At 37.7% G+C, this 15,143-nt stretch overlaps 1 protein-coding gene across 3 annotated transcripts in view; it reads left to right on the top strand.

The window, feature by feature from the left end:
* Nucleotides 1-15,143, top strand: part of LARP1B (La ribonucleoprotein 1B) — a 182,403-nt gene that overhangs the window by 155,817 nt on the left and 11,443 nt on the right. For 2 of the 3 annotated variants that reach the window (XM_037741735.1, XM_017537657.2), the window contains exons 16-18: nt 403-547; nt 7,646-7,755; nt 8,445-8,572. In XM_037741735.1, coding sequence (XP_037597663.1) covers nt 403-547; nt 7,646-7,755; nt 8,445-8,572 — 383 coding nt within the window. Of the gene's footprint in view, nt 1-402; nt 548-7,645; nt 7,756-8,444; nt 8,573-11,117; nt 13,094-15,143 lie in introns of those variants that run through there. The other variant, XM_017537656.2, reaches the window with a different exon arrangement.

Here is a 15,143-nt window from a genome sequence, read left to right as displayed (position 1 = left end):
GAGACGGGGTTTCACCATGTTGACCAGGATGGTCTCGATCTCTTGACCTCGTGATCCACCCGCCTCGGCCTCCCAAAGTGCTGGGATTACAGGCTTGAGCCACCGTGCCCGGCCCAGGAAGAAATTTTTCTATGAGGAAGTGGGTGATGGTTTTGGATGAAACTGTTCCACCTCAGATCATCAGGCATTAGATTCTCATAAGGAGTGTTACATCCCTAACATGTACAGTTTACAATAGGGTAGCAGTCTGTGGCCTGGGGGTTGGGGATTCCCTGCTCTATTTGGAAGAAACTGAAATACATTTTGAGGATTAATATGGTTGAACTTTCTTCATTTTATGTATAATATCTGCTGTCTTGATTTAGAAAGTATGTTTAATAAAATAATATTTAACTTTTTCAGAGAGAAAACGCTTGGGAATTGGTCAGTCCCAAGAAATGAATACCCTCTTTCGTTTCTGGTCCTTTTTCCTCAGAGATCACTTCAATAAAAAAATGTATGAGGAATTTAGACAACTTGCTTGGGAAGATGCAAAAGAAAATTACAGGTCAGATATTTTCTAATATTTTTACACTTTGTGGGAGTTTTATTTTTTTCTTTTTTTTTTTTTTCTTTACCCAGGTAGATCCAACAGAGGAAGTTTTTAGAAAATTCTACTTGTGAACCCAACAATAATAATTAAAAAAATGAAAATATTTTAAAAACGAGTACTGAAGTAGCCTGATTTTGAACTGTGAAAGTAGTGCAATGTAACTGGAGGGAGGGCTGTATTAGTTTTCTATTTCTGCATTGCAAATTACCCCAAAACTCCATAGATTAAAACAGTGAACATTTGTTAGTTCATAGTTGCTAAGAGTTGAGTGCCCAGCAATTGTGTGGTTGGGTGATTCTGGCTGATGGTTTCTCATGAGCTTCCAGTCAAGGTGTCGAAAGGGGCTGCAGTATCTGAAGACATGGCCTGGGCTGGAGGATCTTCTTCAAGCTCATTCACGTGGCTGTTGGCAGGAGGCTTTAGTTCCTTGCCACATTGACCTTCCCTAGGGCATTTTATAATATGGTTTCACCCTGAGTGAGTAGAGCTTCCAGAATGGAAGCCTCAGTGTTTTATACAGCCTGCGTTTGGAAGTGGCATACCATTATTTCTGCCATATTGTATTGTCATTGCAGACCAGTCCTGGAACAGTATAGGAGGATACTACACAAGGTTGTTAATACCAAGAGATGGGATCATTAGGAACCATCTTAGAGGCTGGCACAAGGGCTGAAGGAAATTACAAGACTTTTCTCTCCCATGTTCCCACCATTACAGACTTTCCTTGGATGGACATATACATACCCCAATTGATATATGCTTAGAGCCAACCCAGTTCTTAAGATTCTTTGAGAAAAGAAAAAGCAACGCCTCTCACAATATGTCCCTTGACTCACCTTGTCTAATTTTTTCCCCATTTGTCCTCTAGCACTCTGGGCAACAGTGGCACTGAACTACATGTTCTTTGAGTGAACCAAACTCTCTAGCCTCTGGACATCTGTGCATGTTCTTACCTTTGCTTCTACTTCTCTTATTCCTCCCTGTGCTTTTCTAAATCCTGTTCTTTATGTCCCAGCTTCGACCTTGCTTCCTTCAGAAATGTTCAGGGCAAGTCTTGAGAGTAAGTGTAGGCTGAGTGAGGGCAGGCCAAGAGGGTGAAAAGGAACATGGCATGGACTCATAAAGGCGATTTGTTTATGGTGAAAAGGAGAAAGGCACAAGAGACGGAGAGAAGGGAAAAAGATGATTTTTCATCCAATCATAGTTACCTAAATTTACCCTTCTTTAAGTTCTGAAAATGGATTCCTCTTGTAAATCTCAAATATATATTGTTTATCAGATATGATCTTTGAGAAGAATACAAGGTAATACAAATACATTTTTCTAATTAAAATTTTATTTGTGTTGACTTATCTAAAAACAAAGCATGTTTAATTTTTGTGTGTTATCTAGATCAGGAACAGCAGACACATGGTATATGTACCTCTATTTCTTTCTCTTCTGTCTATTACTGACATCTCTAATCAATCCCAGTTATATTTTATGTTCTTTCTTACCTCACTTTTCAGATTTATACTCTTCCTTGTGACTTTAATAGCTACTGCCAGTTTACCAGAGTTGGCATAAAAGGCAAAATTTGTCATTTCTAATCTCACTGTTCCTTATTCAAACTGTGGTTTGCCACCTATTCGTCGATCGTAAAATCAATTTAGTGGTTCTAAGTGCTTTAGAAAATAGAGTAGAAAATACCAGATTGCACTGAGCATAGTAATTCATACATACAAATTTAATTCATACCCACATATACATGAATTTAAGAATTGTTTTGTAAAACATGTTTTTATAAACATACGTTTTTATATAGAGATATGTACATATTGATTTAGTTATAAGGTAAAATATTTTTTTTAGTATTGGACCTAGTCAGAAAAGTTTGAAAGCCATTGTTCTAATTGATCTCAGCATATTTTTCTATTTGTACAATTTCTTTATGTTCCTTAAAACTTTCTAATAACTTCTCTGATCCCATTCTCACCCAAATCTAGGTTGGGAGTTTCTCTTCTGTGTTCCTATACACATAACTCTGTGTATGTTTCTAATACTTTTGTAACACAATTTCCTACCTTTGGTTCTGTTTCTGCAGTATTTACCACTAGACTGTATTAGCTACTTCTTAGGAAGTAGTGGTTAAGCACCTGAAGCTTTTGAAATCGGACCTATGTTTGAGTCTCAGCTATTAATTTACTGTGACCTTGGCAGATTATAATCCCAGCAGGCTCATGCTGGTTCACACTTGTAATCCCTGCACTTTGGGAGGCTGAGGCAGGCAGATCACTTGAGGCCAGAAGTTTGAGACCAGCCTGGCCAAGGTGGCAAAACCCCATCTCTTCTAAAAATACAAAAATTAGCTGGGTGTGGTGGCCTGAATTTATAGCTGCTTGGGCGGCTGAAACATGACAATTGCTTGAGCCTGGGAGGAAGAGGTTGCAGTGAGCCAAGATTGCACCACTGCACATCAGCCTGGGCGACAAAGCAAGACTTTATCTCAAATAAAAAGGTTAAATTAGGATACTCTTTCATGGGGTTATTATGAAGATTACATAAAGCGTGTAAAGAGCTTAACACAGTAACTTATGTGTAGTAAGTGCTTGATAGATGATTCTTTCTTTCTTTTTTTTGAGACAGAGTTTCACTCTTTCATATAGGCTGGACTGCAGGCACCCACCACCACACCTAGCTAATTTTTGTATTTTTAGTAGAGATGGGGTTTCATGATATTGGCCAAGCTTGTCTTGAACTCCTGACTTCAAGTGATCAACCTGCCTTGGCCTCCCAAAGTGCCAGGATTATAGGCGTGAGCCACTGTGGCCAGCCAGATTATTATTGTTATTAGGAAGATAGATAGTAATTATATCCATTGGTTGAAGGTAGTAATAATGTGATTTCAGGAAGGAGGGAGAGAGCTAACATTTCTTACATCTCTTCAGTGTGCTAGCTCTGGTCTAGAAGCTTTACAAATTATTTATTTTTGAAAACTAGGATCCAATTGACTCCAGTTTCAGTGATATAATTACAAGCCTAAGATTCAAATATAGTTCTTTCTAGTTCTAGCCTAAGCCTCTAGGTCCTCCACTCCTCTGAGCTGTCTTGCAGTGAGTAGTAAATGAGTAAATGATAACTGAGAGAGCTGGTCATTTGCCTCGGTCCTTCACTCCAGCAGTTATGCTGCATATTTGGGTTATGTTATTAATGTCATACTTTTGGTCTTTGGAATAGTTTGCTAAGAAATAATAGTAAAAATCCAAATATTGCCTATTCAATATAAATGTTGTATTATTATCCTTTATAAAACTAAGAATTTCTATATTCCTCTAAAATACCAATTTACTTGACAAAACCAAAAACATCTTTCTCCAGAAATAAAGAAAGCTACCTAGGCTTCACCTCAAAGATTCTGATTTTGGGTCCAAAAAAAATAGTTGTGGCCGGGCACAATGGCTCAAGCCTGTAATTACAGCACTTTGGAGGCTGAGGAGGGCAGATCACTAGGTTAAGAGATCGAGACTATCCTGCCAACATGGTGAAACCCTGTCTTTACTAAAAAATATAAAAATTAGCTGAGCGTGGTGGTGCGCACCTGTAGTCCCACCTACTCAGGAGGCTGAGGCAGGAGAATCGCTTCAACCCGGGTGGCAGAGTTTGCAGTGAGCCGAGATCGCACCATTGCACTCCATCCTGGCGACAGAGCGTGACTCTGCCTCAAAAAAAAAAAAAGAACAGTTGGAAAGAATAAGACCTATTATTTGATAGCACAATAGGGTGACTATAGACAATAGTGGCTTAACTGTGTATAAATGGCTTAAAGAGGCCAGGCGTGGTGGCTCATGCCTGTAATCCCAGCACTTTGGGAGGCTGAGGTGGGTGGATCACCTGACATCAGGAGTTCAAGATCAGCCAGGCCAACATGGTAAAAACCCTGTCTCTACCAAAAATACAAAAATTAGCCAGGCATGATGGAGGGCACCTATAATCCCAGCTACTTGGGAGGCTGAGGTAGGAGAATTGCTTGAACCTGGGAGGAGGAGGCTGCAGTGAGCCAAGAGTGTGCACTCCAGCCTGGGCAACAAGAGCAAAACTCCGTCTCCAAAAAATAAAATAAAATAAAATAAAATAAAATAATAAATAAAATGGCTTAAAGAGTGTAATTGGAGGCTGAGCGCTGTGCTCACGACTGTAATCCCAGCACTTTGGGAGGCTGAGGTCAGGAGTTCAAGACCAGCCTGACCAACGTGCAGAAACCCTGTCTCTATTAAAAATACAAAATTGGCTGGGCATGGTGCATGCCTGTGGTCCCAGCTGCTCGGGAGGCTGAGGCAGAAGAATTGCTTGAACCCAGGAGGTGAAGGTTGTGGTGAGCCAAGATCACACCATTGCACTCCAGCCTGGGCAACAAGAGCGAAACTCTGTCTCAAAAAAAAAAAAAAGCAAAAGAATGTAATTGGATTGTTTGTAACTCAAAGGATAAATGCTTGAGGGGATAGATACTCCATTTCCCAGGATGTGTTTATCTCACCTTGCATGCCTGTATCAAAACATGTCATTTGCCCCATAAGTATATGTGTCTACTGTATACCCACAAAAAATTTTTAAATAAATTTTAAAAAAAGATCCTGATGCCATTGGTTTGGAGCAGAGCTTGGGCATCAGTATTTTTTAAAAGCTCCCCAGATGATTATAATATGTAGCTAAGATTGAGAACAACTGATGTCGGCATACTATGATCCCATAAGAGGAGCATCAAAGCAAGTTTTTCATTCTGAATGGTGGTTCTTTTAGTCTTTAATATCCTTAGACTTCAGTCATGCAGTCTCAACCAGTAGCATCACTTAAGGCTATGGGAGCCAACGGCTCAGGTTAGTGTTTCAGTGTATAGTTGGCAGTCCTGCATTTTTCTTGGTGGTTTGCCAGATCATCGCTCTTTTTCTTATAAATAAGCCAGTTACAAAAGAGACACACACTCAATACCCTGCTTTCTGTGACCAACAGCCAGTTAATATTATGTTACCAGAATGAAGAGGTGGTAACCTTTCTGCTGTGGTACCTAGAATGACTTAGTATTCTAACTGAGGAGTATTTTAATTGTGGTATCTTTTCGTTGAATCAGCTAGACAGCGTCCTTTTACTGCCATCTTATAGCCTTGTTTCACTGTCATGGGTTCTGCTCATCACCTGTGTTTGAAGGTTGAGCCTATATAGTTTATCGATCCACTGAACAGAACTGCTAGGTTCTCTAGGTAGTTACAGACAGAAACAAGGAAATTTGTTTTCTCCTTTATGTACTGATCATAGCCCTATTAGCAATATATCTACTATTGTACTTTATAATGAAAGCAGGGAGGCTCTCTTAACCATTTAATTATGTTTGTACTATTGTAGTTGAAAGGGACGACCACATCTAGGATCTAGGGCACAGCAGTATGGTCTTTATCTTCCTGAAGTAAAGCTTACTTCAAGAATATTTATTTAATACTGTGTATAGACACACCATTATAAATTTTGGTTTGGGAAAAATCTAACACATTCCCAATTTGTCACTAAATCTTTTGGCCAGTTCTTCAGAAATACCAGGGAGAGATACTGTGTGCATCTCAGTATACCTTCATGATGTGCTATGGCTGAGTCATCAAAAATAGCAAAGCCAGCTATGGATTACTAATTACCAGTTCAGTTAAAAATCTGCATACTGGCTGGGGGCAGTGGCTCACGCATATAATCCCAGCACTTTGGCAGCCTGAGGTGGGCGGATCACCTGAGGTCAAGAGTTCAAAACCAGCCTGGCTTTTTAGTCAGTCTATGGGATTTTTAGAAAGCATAGTTTTTTTTAATTTTTCTATTTAGAATATGAATAGATTTTAGGGTAATCTAGTCCAACTCTTCAAAAGCCTTAGAGCTAGTTAGCAATGGAGCAGGTCCAGAAACCCTGGTCACCTGATTTCCGGGACAGGACTGTTTCTGTTCTAGAGCGCTGCTTTGGGGTCTGAGAGATTCTTTAGTCTTTGTTTTTTAACAGACTTCCATAACCTATTTATTAATAAAATGTTCTGAATTTCTATTTTGCTGTCAGATATCAAAACAGAATTGTGTCCCTCTTCTATCATTAATTTAATTGGTATAACCTTGAGGAAGCCACTTATTTTCTGTTAGTACAGGTTTCCTCATCTGCAAAATGAAGAATATAGTAATTATCTCTCACTGTTCTGAAAACTAATAATAAGGTATTTACAGTGTTAAGCATGGTGCCTGGCATGAAGAAAGCTCAATGCATTCTTCATACTGCTGCTAGTATAAGTATCTTTGGCAGAAAATGTTTTCTCTGATGTTTTTATATAAATAAAGAAGAGCTGCTATGATGCCTCCTCATTCAATCATTGCATCAGAGTTACTCTAACAGCTCTAGACATTGGGCCAGAAGCATACTTACCTGCTTGGCCCACGATCTTAAAATATTCAGATGTGTGAGTTTGAAGGTTGTTCTATTCCCCTCATTTATGAGTTTTCTGTGACCTTCCTTAGCAACCAGTTCCTCAATTCTTTGATCTTGTTTTATTTTCTACCCACAAACATTTGCCTGTTTAATAAAGACAAGTCTGCTCTCAGAGCAGGGTACGTTTTGTTGCCTTTCTATCCATTAACCACCTCCCCACAGCTCTACTCTGCTATTTTGAGTGTGCTAGCCAACATGGTGAAATCCCATCTCTACTAAAAATACAAAAATTAGCCTGACCAACATGGTGAAATCCTGTCTCTACTAAAAATACAAAAAATTAGCCAGATGTGGTGGTGGGCACCTATAATCCTAGTTACTTGGGAGGCTGAGGCAGGAGAACAGCTTGAACCAGGGAGGCGGAGATTGCAGTGAGCCGAGGTTGTGCCATTGCACTCCAGCCTGGACAACAAGAACGAGACTCCATCTCAAAGAAAACTCTGTCTCAAAAAGGCAAAAAATTCTGAATATTAAAATTTTATTTTTCATTTAGGATTATTTGTTTGCTTATATTGATGTTACTAACTACACAGAGATTGTATTTTATTATAAACCTTTTATCTTTATAGGTATGGGTTAGAATGTCTGTTCAGGTTTTACAGCTATGGACTGGAAAAAAAATTCAGACGAGAGATTTTTAAGGATTTCCAAGAAGAAACCAAAAAAGACTACGAATCTGGTAATAATGACAACAAAAAACTTACCCTATTTGGAAATTGTAAGCCTGAGTTTGTCAGTAAATAGGGAGGGAGTTCATAGTTTGTTCCTTCAGGGCAAACCATTTAAGACCTTCATGCCATTATTATGTTTCTTGATGGGGTACCATGTAGTAAGAAGGCCCTACCTGTGAGGTGTTGGAAAGTAACTACTCTCAAGTCTTTCAAGTCTTTCTGGTATGGAGGTGTATTTTGTCATTATCCCTTTCACAAACATAGCTACTCACTGATGTTCCATTACATGAAAATTCTGTGCAACATCAGCGGGTAAGCTCAGAAAGGCAGAAATAGCACAGTGGTTAAGAGTGCAGGCTCTAGAGGTCCAAATCCCCTTTCCACTATTTAGAAGCTATGTGACTATGGGTAACTTGCTAGCCTGTTTTCTCATCTGTAACATATACAAGAACACCCATCTTTTGGGTTGTTTATAGTTCAAATTAGTTTGGTGCATAATAAAGCACTTAATACTTGTTACATAGCAAATGCTCAATAAATGTTAGCTGCCATTATTGTTAATTCATTACATGTCTTGTTCTCAAGATACAGAGTAAGTATGTATTGGAAGATAAATGATTTATTGCTGATAGGATTATATTTAATGTGAATAATATTTTTTACATAATTTATAATATAGATTTTTCTTTGCTATTAGGTCAGCTGTATGGACTAGAAAAGTTTTGGGCTTATTTGAAATATTCTCAGTCTAAGACACAGTCCATTGACCCAAAACTTCAGGAATACCTCTGTAGTTTTAAGAGGTTAGAAGACTTCCGTGTTGATGTAAGTTTTAAGTCATTTCCTCTATTCTTTTTATTATCCATATATTTCAATCTCTTATCTGTGACTTTTTAAACTTTAATTTTGTGATTTTTATTTTTTAACTTTTTAATTTTGAAATTAAACTTTGAAATAGGTATACAAATAGTTCAGAGAATTCCCATAGACTCTGTTCACTAAATTTCCCAACTGTTAACATCTTATATAACCACAGTGCAATTGTTAATTTAATTTTTGTATGCTGCTATAATTAAACTTTTTTAGATTTATTAATTTTTATCTGATATGCTAATTTGTCACTAGCAATGTGAAAACTTTTTACTTTTTAATGATCTTTTATCCATATAATTTCTATAACATGTGCTGATACAGATTTAGGGTTCCTGCATAATAAAATTAAGGAGAGAATATTGTGTGCATGTGTGCAAGCATGAGAATGGTATCTTTTAGTTGAATCAACTGGACAAGGTCCTTTTGCTGCCATCTTATGACGTTGTCCACTCTCATGGGTTCTTCTCATTACCTTTGGTTGAAGGTTGAACCTATATATATAGGCTTTATCAATTTGATTTCAAGAGAAAAGAAAAGCATTAAAAGTCATGAATGTAAGAGGAAAAAAGAGGAAGAAGAGAAATTTAAAAAATAAGGGGAAAAGGCTGGATGTGGTCATGGCTCACACCTGTAATTCCAGCACTTTGGGAGGCCGAGGTGGGTGGATCACCTGGGGCGCTCCTGGTCAAGACCAGCCTGGTCAACATGGCAAAACCCTGTCTCTACTAAAAATACAAAAATTAGCTGGGTCTGATGGTGCATGTCTGTAATCCCAGGTACTGGGGAGGCTGCAGCACAAGAATTGCTTGAACCTGGGAGGCAGAGGTTGCGGTGAGCTGAGATTGTGCCACTGCACTCTAGCCTAGGCAACAGAATGAGACTGTCTCAAAAAAAAAAAAAAGGGAGAAGAAAATTTTTTTTTTTTTTTTTTTTTTGAGACGGAGTTTCGCTCTTGTTACCCAGGCTAGAGTGCAATGGCGCGATCTCGGCTCACCGCAACCTCCGCCTCCTGGGTTCAGGCAATTCTCCTGCCTCAGCCTCCTGAGTAGCTGGGAATACAGGCACGCGCCACCATGCCCAGCTAATTTTTGTATTTTTAGTAGAGACGGGTTTTCACCATGTTGACCAGGATGGTCTCGATTTCTTGACCTTGTGATCCACCCGCCTCGGCCTCCCAAAGTGCCGGGATTACAGGCGTGAGCCACCGCGCCCGGCCCAGAAGAAAATTTTAACTTAGAAAACAGAGAGGTAAAAGGAAGGCTAGGTTTCTCTCTGCTTTGTGTTGCAAATGGACTTAATGACCCAGGGATAGAGTTAATAGAAGTGCCTATCTCTGGAATTAAGAGCTATTTTTCTAATGTGGCCTAGCCAATTCTGTCACAAAGACATCCCTGCTCTATATTTGAGACTCTTTCCCCATATGAACATAAGCTAAGAATTCAGGCCTCCTCCTTTAAGTACAATGGAAGGTTGGAAGAGGAGGTTACTATCTTAATTTAGCTCCAAATAAAAATACTAGTTCATTGGTGTCCAGTTCTGGGCTTCTAAATCTTGGTAACTGGAAAGGCCTAAAGAGCTGACTTTTTTTTTTTTGACTGCAGGATGCCTTTTCTTGGGTACTTAAATGTTTGATGATGTTTAAATTTGGTGTCATCAATAATAATCTCCAGTCTCCGTATCATAGGAATTCTAGATAAACCTTCAAACTTGCTAACAATAATTTGACTTGGCATCTCTTTTATTCCCCTATTGCTTTCATTTATCTGTTATTTAAACATTTTCACTTAGGCAAGCCTGGAATAGGAGTTTAGGGTTGAGAAAGAGACTGGAGTTAGAAATCCTTCACAGTTGACAAAATTGAATAAAGAAGGCAAATAGCCTCGCTGAAACATTTTCTTGGAGGCAAGGAACCCAGCCTTATGCTTATGACCTATGTAGCTCAGGCCCTGCAACATGAGAGAAGCTTAATACACATATGTTGAGGCTGATCGCAATGACTCACGCCTGTAATCCCAGCACTTTGGGAGGCTGAGGCGGGTGGATCGCCTGAGCTCAGGAGTTCAAGACCACTCAGGGCAACATGATGAAACTCTATCTCTACTAAAAATATTTAAAAAATTAACTGGGTGTGGTGGCCTGCCCCTAGTCCCAGCTACTTGAGAGGCTGAAGCAGGAGAATCGCTTGAGCCCCAGAGGCGAAGGTTGCAGTGAGCCAAGATTGCATCACTGCACTCCAGCTTGGGCTACAAAGTGAGACTTCATTAAAAAAAAAAAGTTGAGTAAAAGAATGAGCAAATGCCGGTAGGCTGATTTCGTTAGGAAGGAAATTTAAGTTTAGTACTTTAAGTTGCTGTTAAGTTTTTGTTATACCAATAAAATCTACTGAAGTGTCCATTTAACTTACTTTTTTTTTTTTTTTTGGAAAAGTCTAGCCTTAGGTTTTGAAGGGAGGAAAAAGAGTAAAATTGTCAACTCTGTTGTCTTTTATCATTTGCAGCCCCCTATTAGTGAGGAATTTGGGAGAAAAAGGCATTCATCTACTTCTGGTGAGGAGAGTAATCGTCACTGACTTTCACCTAATTCCTCTACAAAGCCACCAAATTCGGCTAAATCTACATCTGCCAGTCAGCTTCAGGTTCCAATAAACTCTCCAGGAAGGAATACTTCACCAGAGTTCAGTGACAATTCACAGTAATACAGTGCTGCCTGTGGTCTCAACAAATGGTGAAATGCCTGAGAAATAGACTCTTATGAAAGTTGTTTGTCCTTGAAGTCAACATTTACATCAATATTTATTTGGGGAAAATCTTGTGATGTTTAACTGTGATAATCAGAAAGAAGAAAAAGGAAGAAAAGTGGTAGCACTTTTTCTAACAATATAAATTCTAAAAATGTTTTCCCTGATTTCACAAACAAGGATAGTCTTGGTGACCTTTTATAGAGATCCTCCAGTAATGTATTTGATCTCAGATTTCTTTTTCAAAGCCATTGTTTTACAAAAACAGCATTCCTTAAATATATTTTAAAAACAATACAAGGAATGCCTAAAATTTCAGCTCATACTTCTTAAAGAAGATATAGTATGTTGTATTCTTCTCTTCTATAGAGCTTTCTTAAAGAATCCAGTTACCCCACTGTCAATTCATTTTGAACTTACCAAAAACAAAGGAAGATTACGTATATATATTTTTAAATTCAAAAAAGAATATGAAATGATACATTTACTTTTCCTTTGAGACACATAGTTTAAAGAAAACTTTTTTTTTAAACAAACATAGAAATATATAGCAAGATTGTAGTTACAGTGAGTATATGCACTTTTGATGCTAGGTTTTCCTTCCCCCCCCCAGTCATATCTCATGATTTCCACAGTTGTTGTGTTGGTGTGTAGTTTTCTCAGTTGGCATAAGCTGATTACATATTAGAGGTTTATTTTTATGATTCTATGTAAACGTGCACAAGTAATTTAAAACCTGCGTTGAGATTGGTTGGAATATTGTCCTAAATTAATTAAATCTTGCACTGTCTTGAATGCATCTGCTATTTATTATTTCTGCAAGTGGGTATGTCATAAGCAGTCAGATTATCTTTTATTTAAAATGAATACTTAGTTTTTCCTTTTTGTTTATTTTTTGTTTAATTTTGTTTTTATAAATGTTTTTGAGAGTTATAGCAAATTGATTTCTAATTTTTATAGCTATTACAACTGATGTAAATGATAGTTTCAGTTTTTGTGAGATTTAAAAAATAAAGCACTTATTCTGAGTTTTTTGAATTGATTTTTAATTATTTTTATTTACAACGTAGTTGAAAAGCTGTAATATTCAGATTTTGCTAGTAAAAGACCTTTTTTTGTGAATGAAGTTTCAGTTATAAACTTACATCCACTTTTATTGAGCACTACATGATTTACAAATATTTTATTATATTGGCAAAAACAAGTGGTTTCAACACACTAAATTAATTTGTATTTTCTTTTTGAGCAGATTGGACGTCTTATAAATTGTAATATTGAAATACATATAATCTTCTTTGGATGGATGGGCTGTTAATTTGTAAATAGGTTTTCAAGTTATTTCTCATGATAAGTAATAATCTGCAGTTTTATAATATTTACTGTGTGGAGGGTCATTTGATGCTTCAAATTGGGGAAATAGTCAAATTTGAATATTCAGAAAATAAATTTATTTAGAGATACTGTAAAGAGGGTGCAAAACAAGCAATGGGTTAGAATAATAAATCTTCAAGTCTTTTCTTAAATGGGGTGTGTAGTTCCAGCAGTGAGAAATTTCGCAACCATGCTTATTAGCTTTAAATGATTTCTTGAAATGATCTATAAATTTTTCTCAGTATCCTTTTTGTGTTGAAAACATACCTCTGAAACCTGTATTTAACCAGATTATTTCTACTCAACTGAGTATACAAGTGTAAATTTGATTGGAAAATTGTATATTATAAATGAAAATATAATAATCAAGTGTTTTGTGGTTTGTATTAGTGGTTTTATCATATTTTTATTATAAAAGTAATAAATGTACATTGGGAAATTTAGAAAAACACAAATAAGAAAATAAAGTACATGTTATTAAAAAAAAGAAAAACCAAAATTGGCATCAGGCTATATATAGTGTTGTAACCTGCTTTTTTCACTTAGTGGAGTTGAACATTTTCTGATGTCATTAATATTTCTCATTACTTTATTTTTTTAAAATCTCTACAGTTTTTTAATTGTAGATATAGGGTTTCACCATGTTGGCCAGGCTGACCTCAAACTCCTGCTTCTCAAGTGATCCACCTCCCTCAGCCTCCTAAAGTGCTTGGATTATAGGCGTGAGCCACCATGCCCTGCCAGTCATGTCATTAATATTTCTATTTCTTGACTTTTGCTAGTTACATAGCATTATGTGAATATACCAGAGTTTACTTAGCTAATTGCTGACATTGAACTTTGATTTTGGCTAGGTTTCGGCTGTTACAAGCAACAATTAATAGGTTGGGTGTGGTAGCTCAAGCCTGTAATCCCAGCACTTTGGGAGGCAGAGGCGGGTGGATCACTTAATGTCAGGAGTTCGAGACCAGCCTGGCCAACATGATAAAACCCCATCTCTACTAAAAATACAAAAAACTAGCCAGGCGTGGTGGCAGGTGCTTGTAATCCAAGCTACTCGGGAGGCTGAGGCAGGAGAATTGCTTGAACCCAGGAGGCAGAGATTGCAGTGAGTCGAGATCGTCCCACTGCACTCCAGCCTGGGTGACAGAGTGAGAAAACAACAATTCATAGTATCCTTACAGATAAATTTTTGTGTATAAACTTGGAGTTACTGTCAAGAACTCCTAGAAGTTGGAATTCTAAGTAAAAACATGTCTCCATTAAAGGCCATCTAGGAAGGGTGCACAGTTTACACTTCGATGAACAACATCTACTTCTCTACATTCTTCTCAACACCAATTATGATAAGTATTTCTCTTTAGACTGATAATTTAAAAATCATTTAAAACTCTCTCTCTTTTTTTTTTTTTTTTTTTTTTTGAGACGGAGTTTTTCTCTTGTTGCCCAGGCTGGAGTGCAATGACGTGATCTTCGCTCACTGCAGCCTCCACCTCCTGGGTTCAAGCCATTCTCCTGCCTCTGCCTCTTAAGTAGCTGGGACTACAAGTGTGTGCCACTATTCCCAGCTAATTTTGTACTTTTAATAGAGATGGGGTTTCACCATGTGGCCAGTTTGGTCTCAGACTCCTGATCTCAGGTGATCTGCCTGCCTTGGCCTCCTGAGGTGCCAGATTACAGGCGTGAGCCACCGCTCCTAGCCACTAAATCTCATTAATGTCATCATTTTAATCAGGTCACTAATGAACGATAATTTTTATTGCTTATTAACCATATTGTTTGTAGATTGCTTGAAAATATCCCTTATGTTGACGCAAAGCTGGTTTAACATATGCAAATCTATAAACATATTTCATCACATAAACAGAACCAAAGACAAAAACCACATGAGTATCTCAATGGATGCAGAGAAAGCCTTGGACAAAATCCAACAAGCCCTTATGCTAAAAACTCTCAATAAACTGGGTATCGATGAAATGTACCTCAAAACAATAAAATCTATTTATGACAAACCCACAGGCAAGATCATACTGAATGGGCAAAAAACCGGAAGCATTCCCTTTGAAAACTGGCACATGACAAAGGTGCCCTGTCTCGCCACTCCTATTCAACATAGTATTGGAAGTTCTGGCTAGAGTAATCAGGCAAGAAAAAAAAAAATAAAAGATATTCAATTAGGAAAAGACAAAGTCAAATTGTCTCTGCAGATGACATGATTGTATATTTAGAAGACCCCATGGTCTCAGCCCAAAATCTCCTTAAGCTGATAAGCAAATTCAGCAAAGTCTCAGGATACAAAATCAATGTGCAAAAATTACAAGCATTCCTATACACCAAAAACAGACAAAGAGCCAAATCATGAGTGAACTTCTATTCACAATTGCTACAAAGGGAATAAAATATGGGGCTGGGCAC

Source organism: Cebus imitator, unplaced genomic scaffold (genome assembly GCF_001604975.1).
Source record: "Cebus imitator isolate Cc_AM_T3 unplaced genomic scaffold, Cebus_imitator-1.0 Scaffold105, whole genome shotgun sequence".
NCBI classification, from domain to species: Eukaryota; Metazoa; Chordata; class Mammalia; order Primates; family Cebidae; genus Cebus; species Cebus imitator.
The sequence above is the reverse complement of the archived record's forward strand: the minus strand, read 5'-3'. Positions and strand labels throughout refer to the sequence as shown.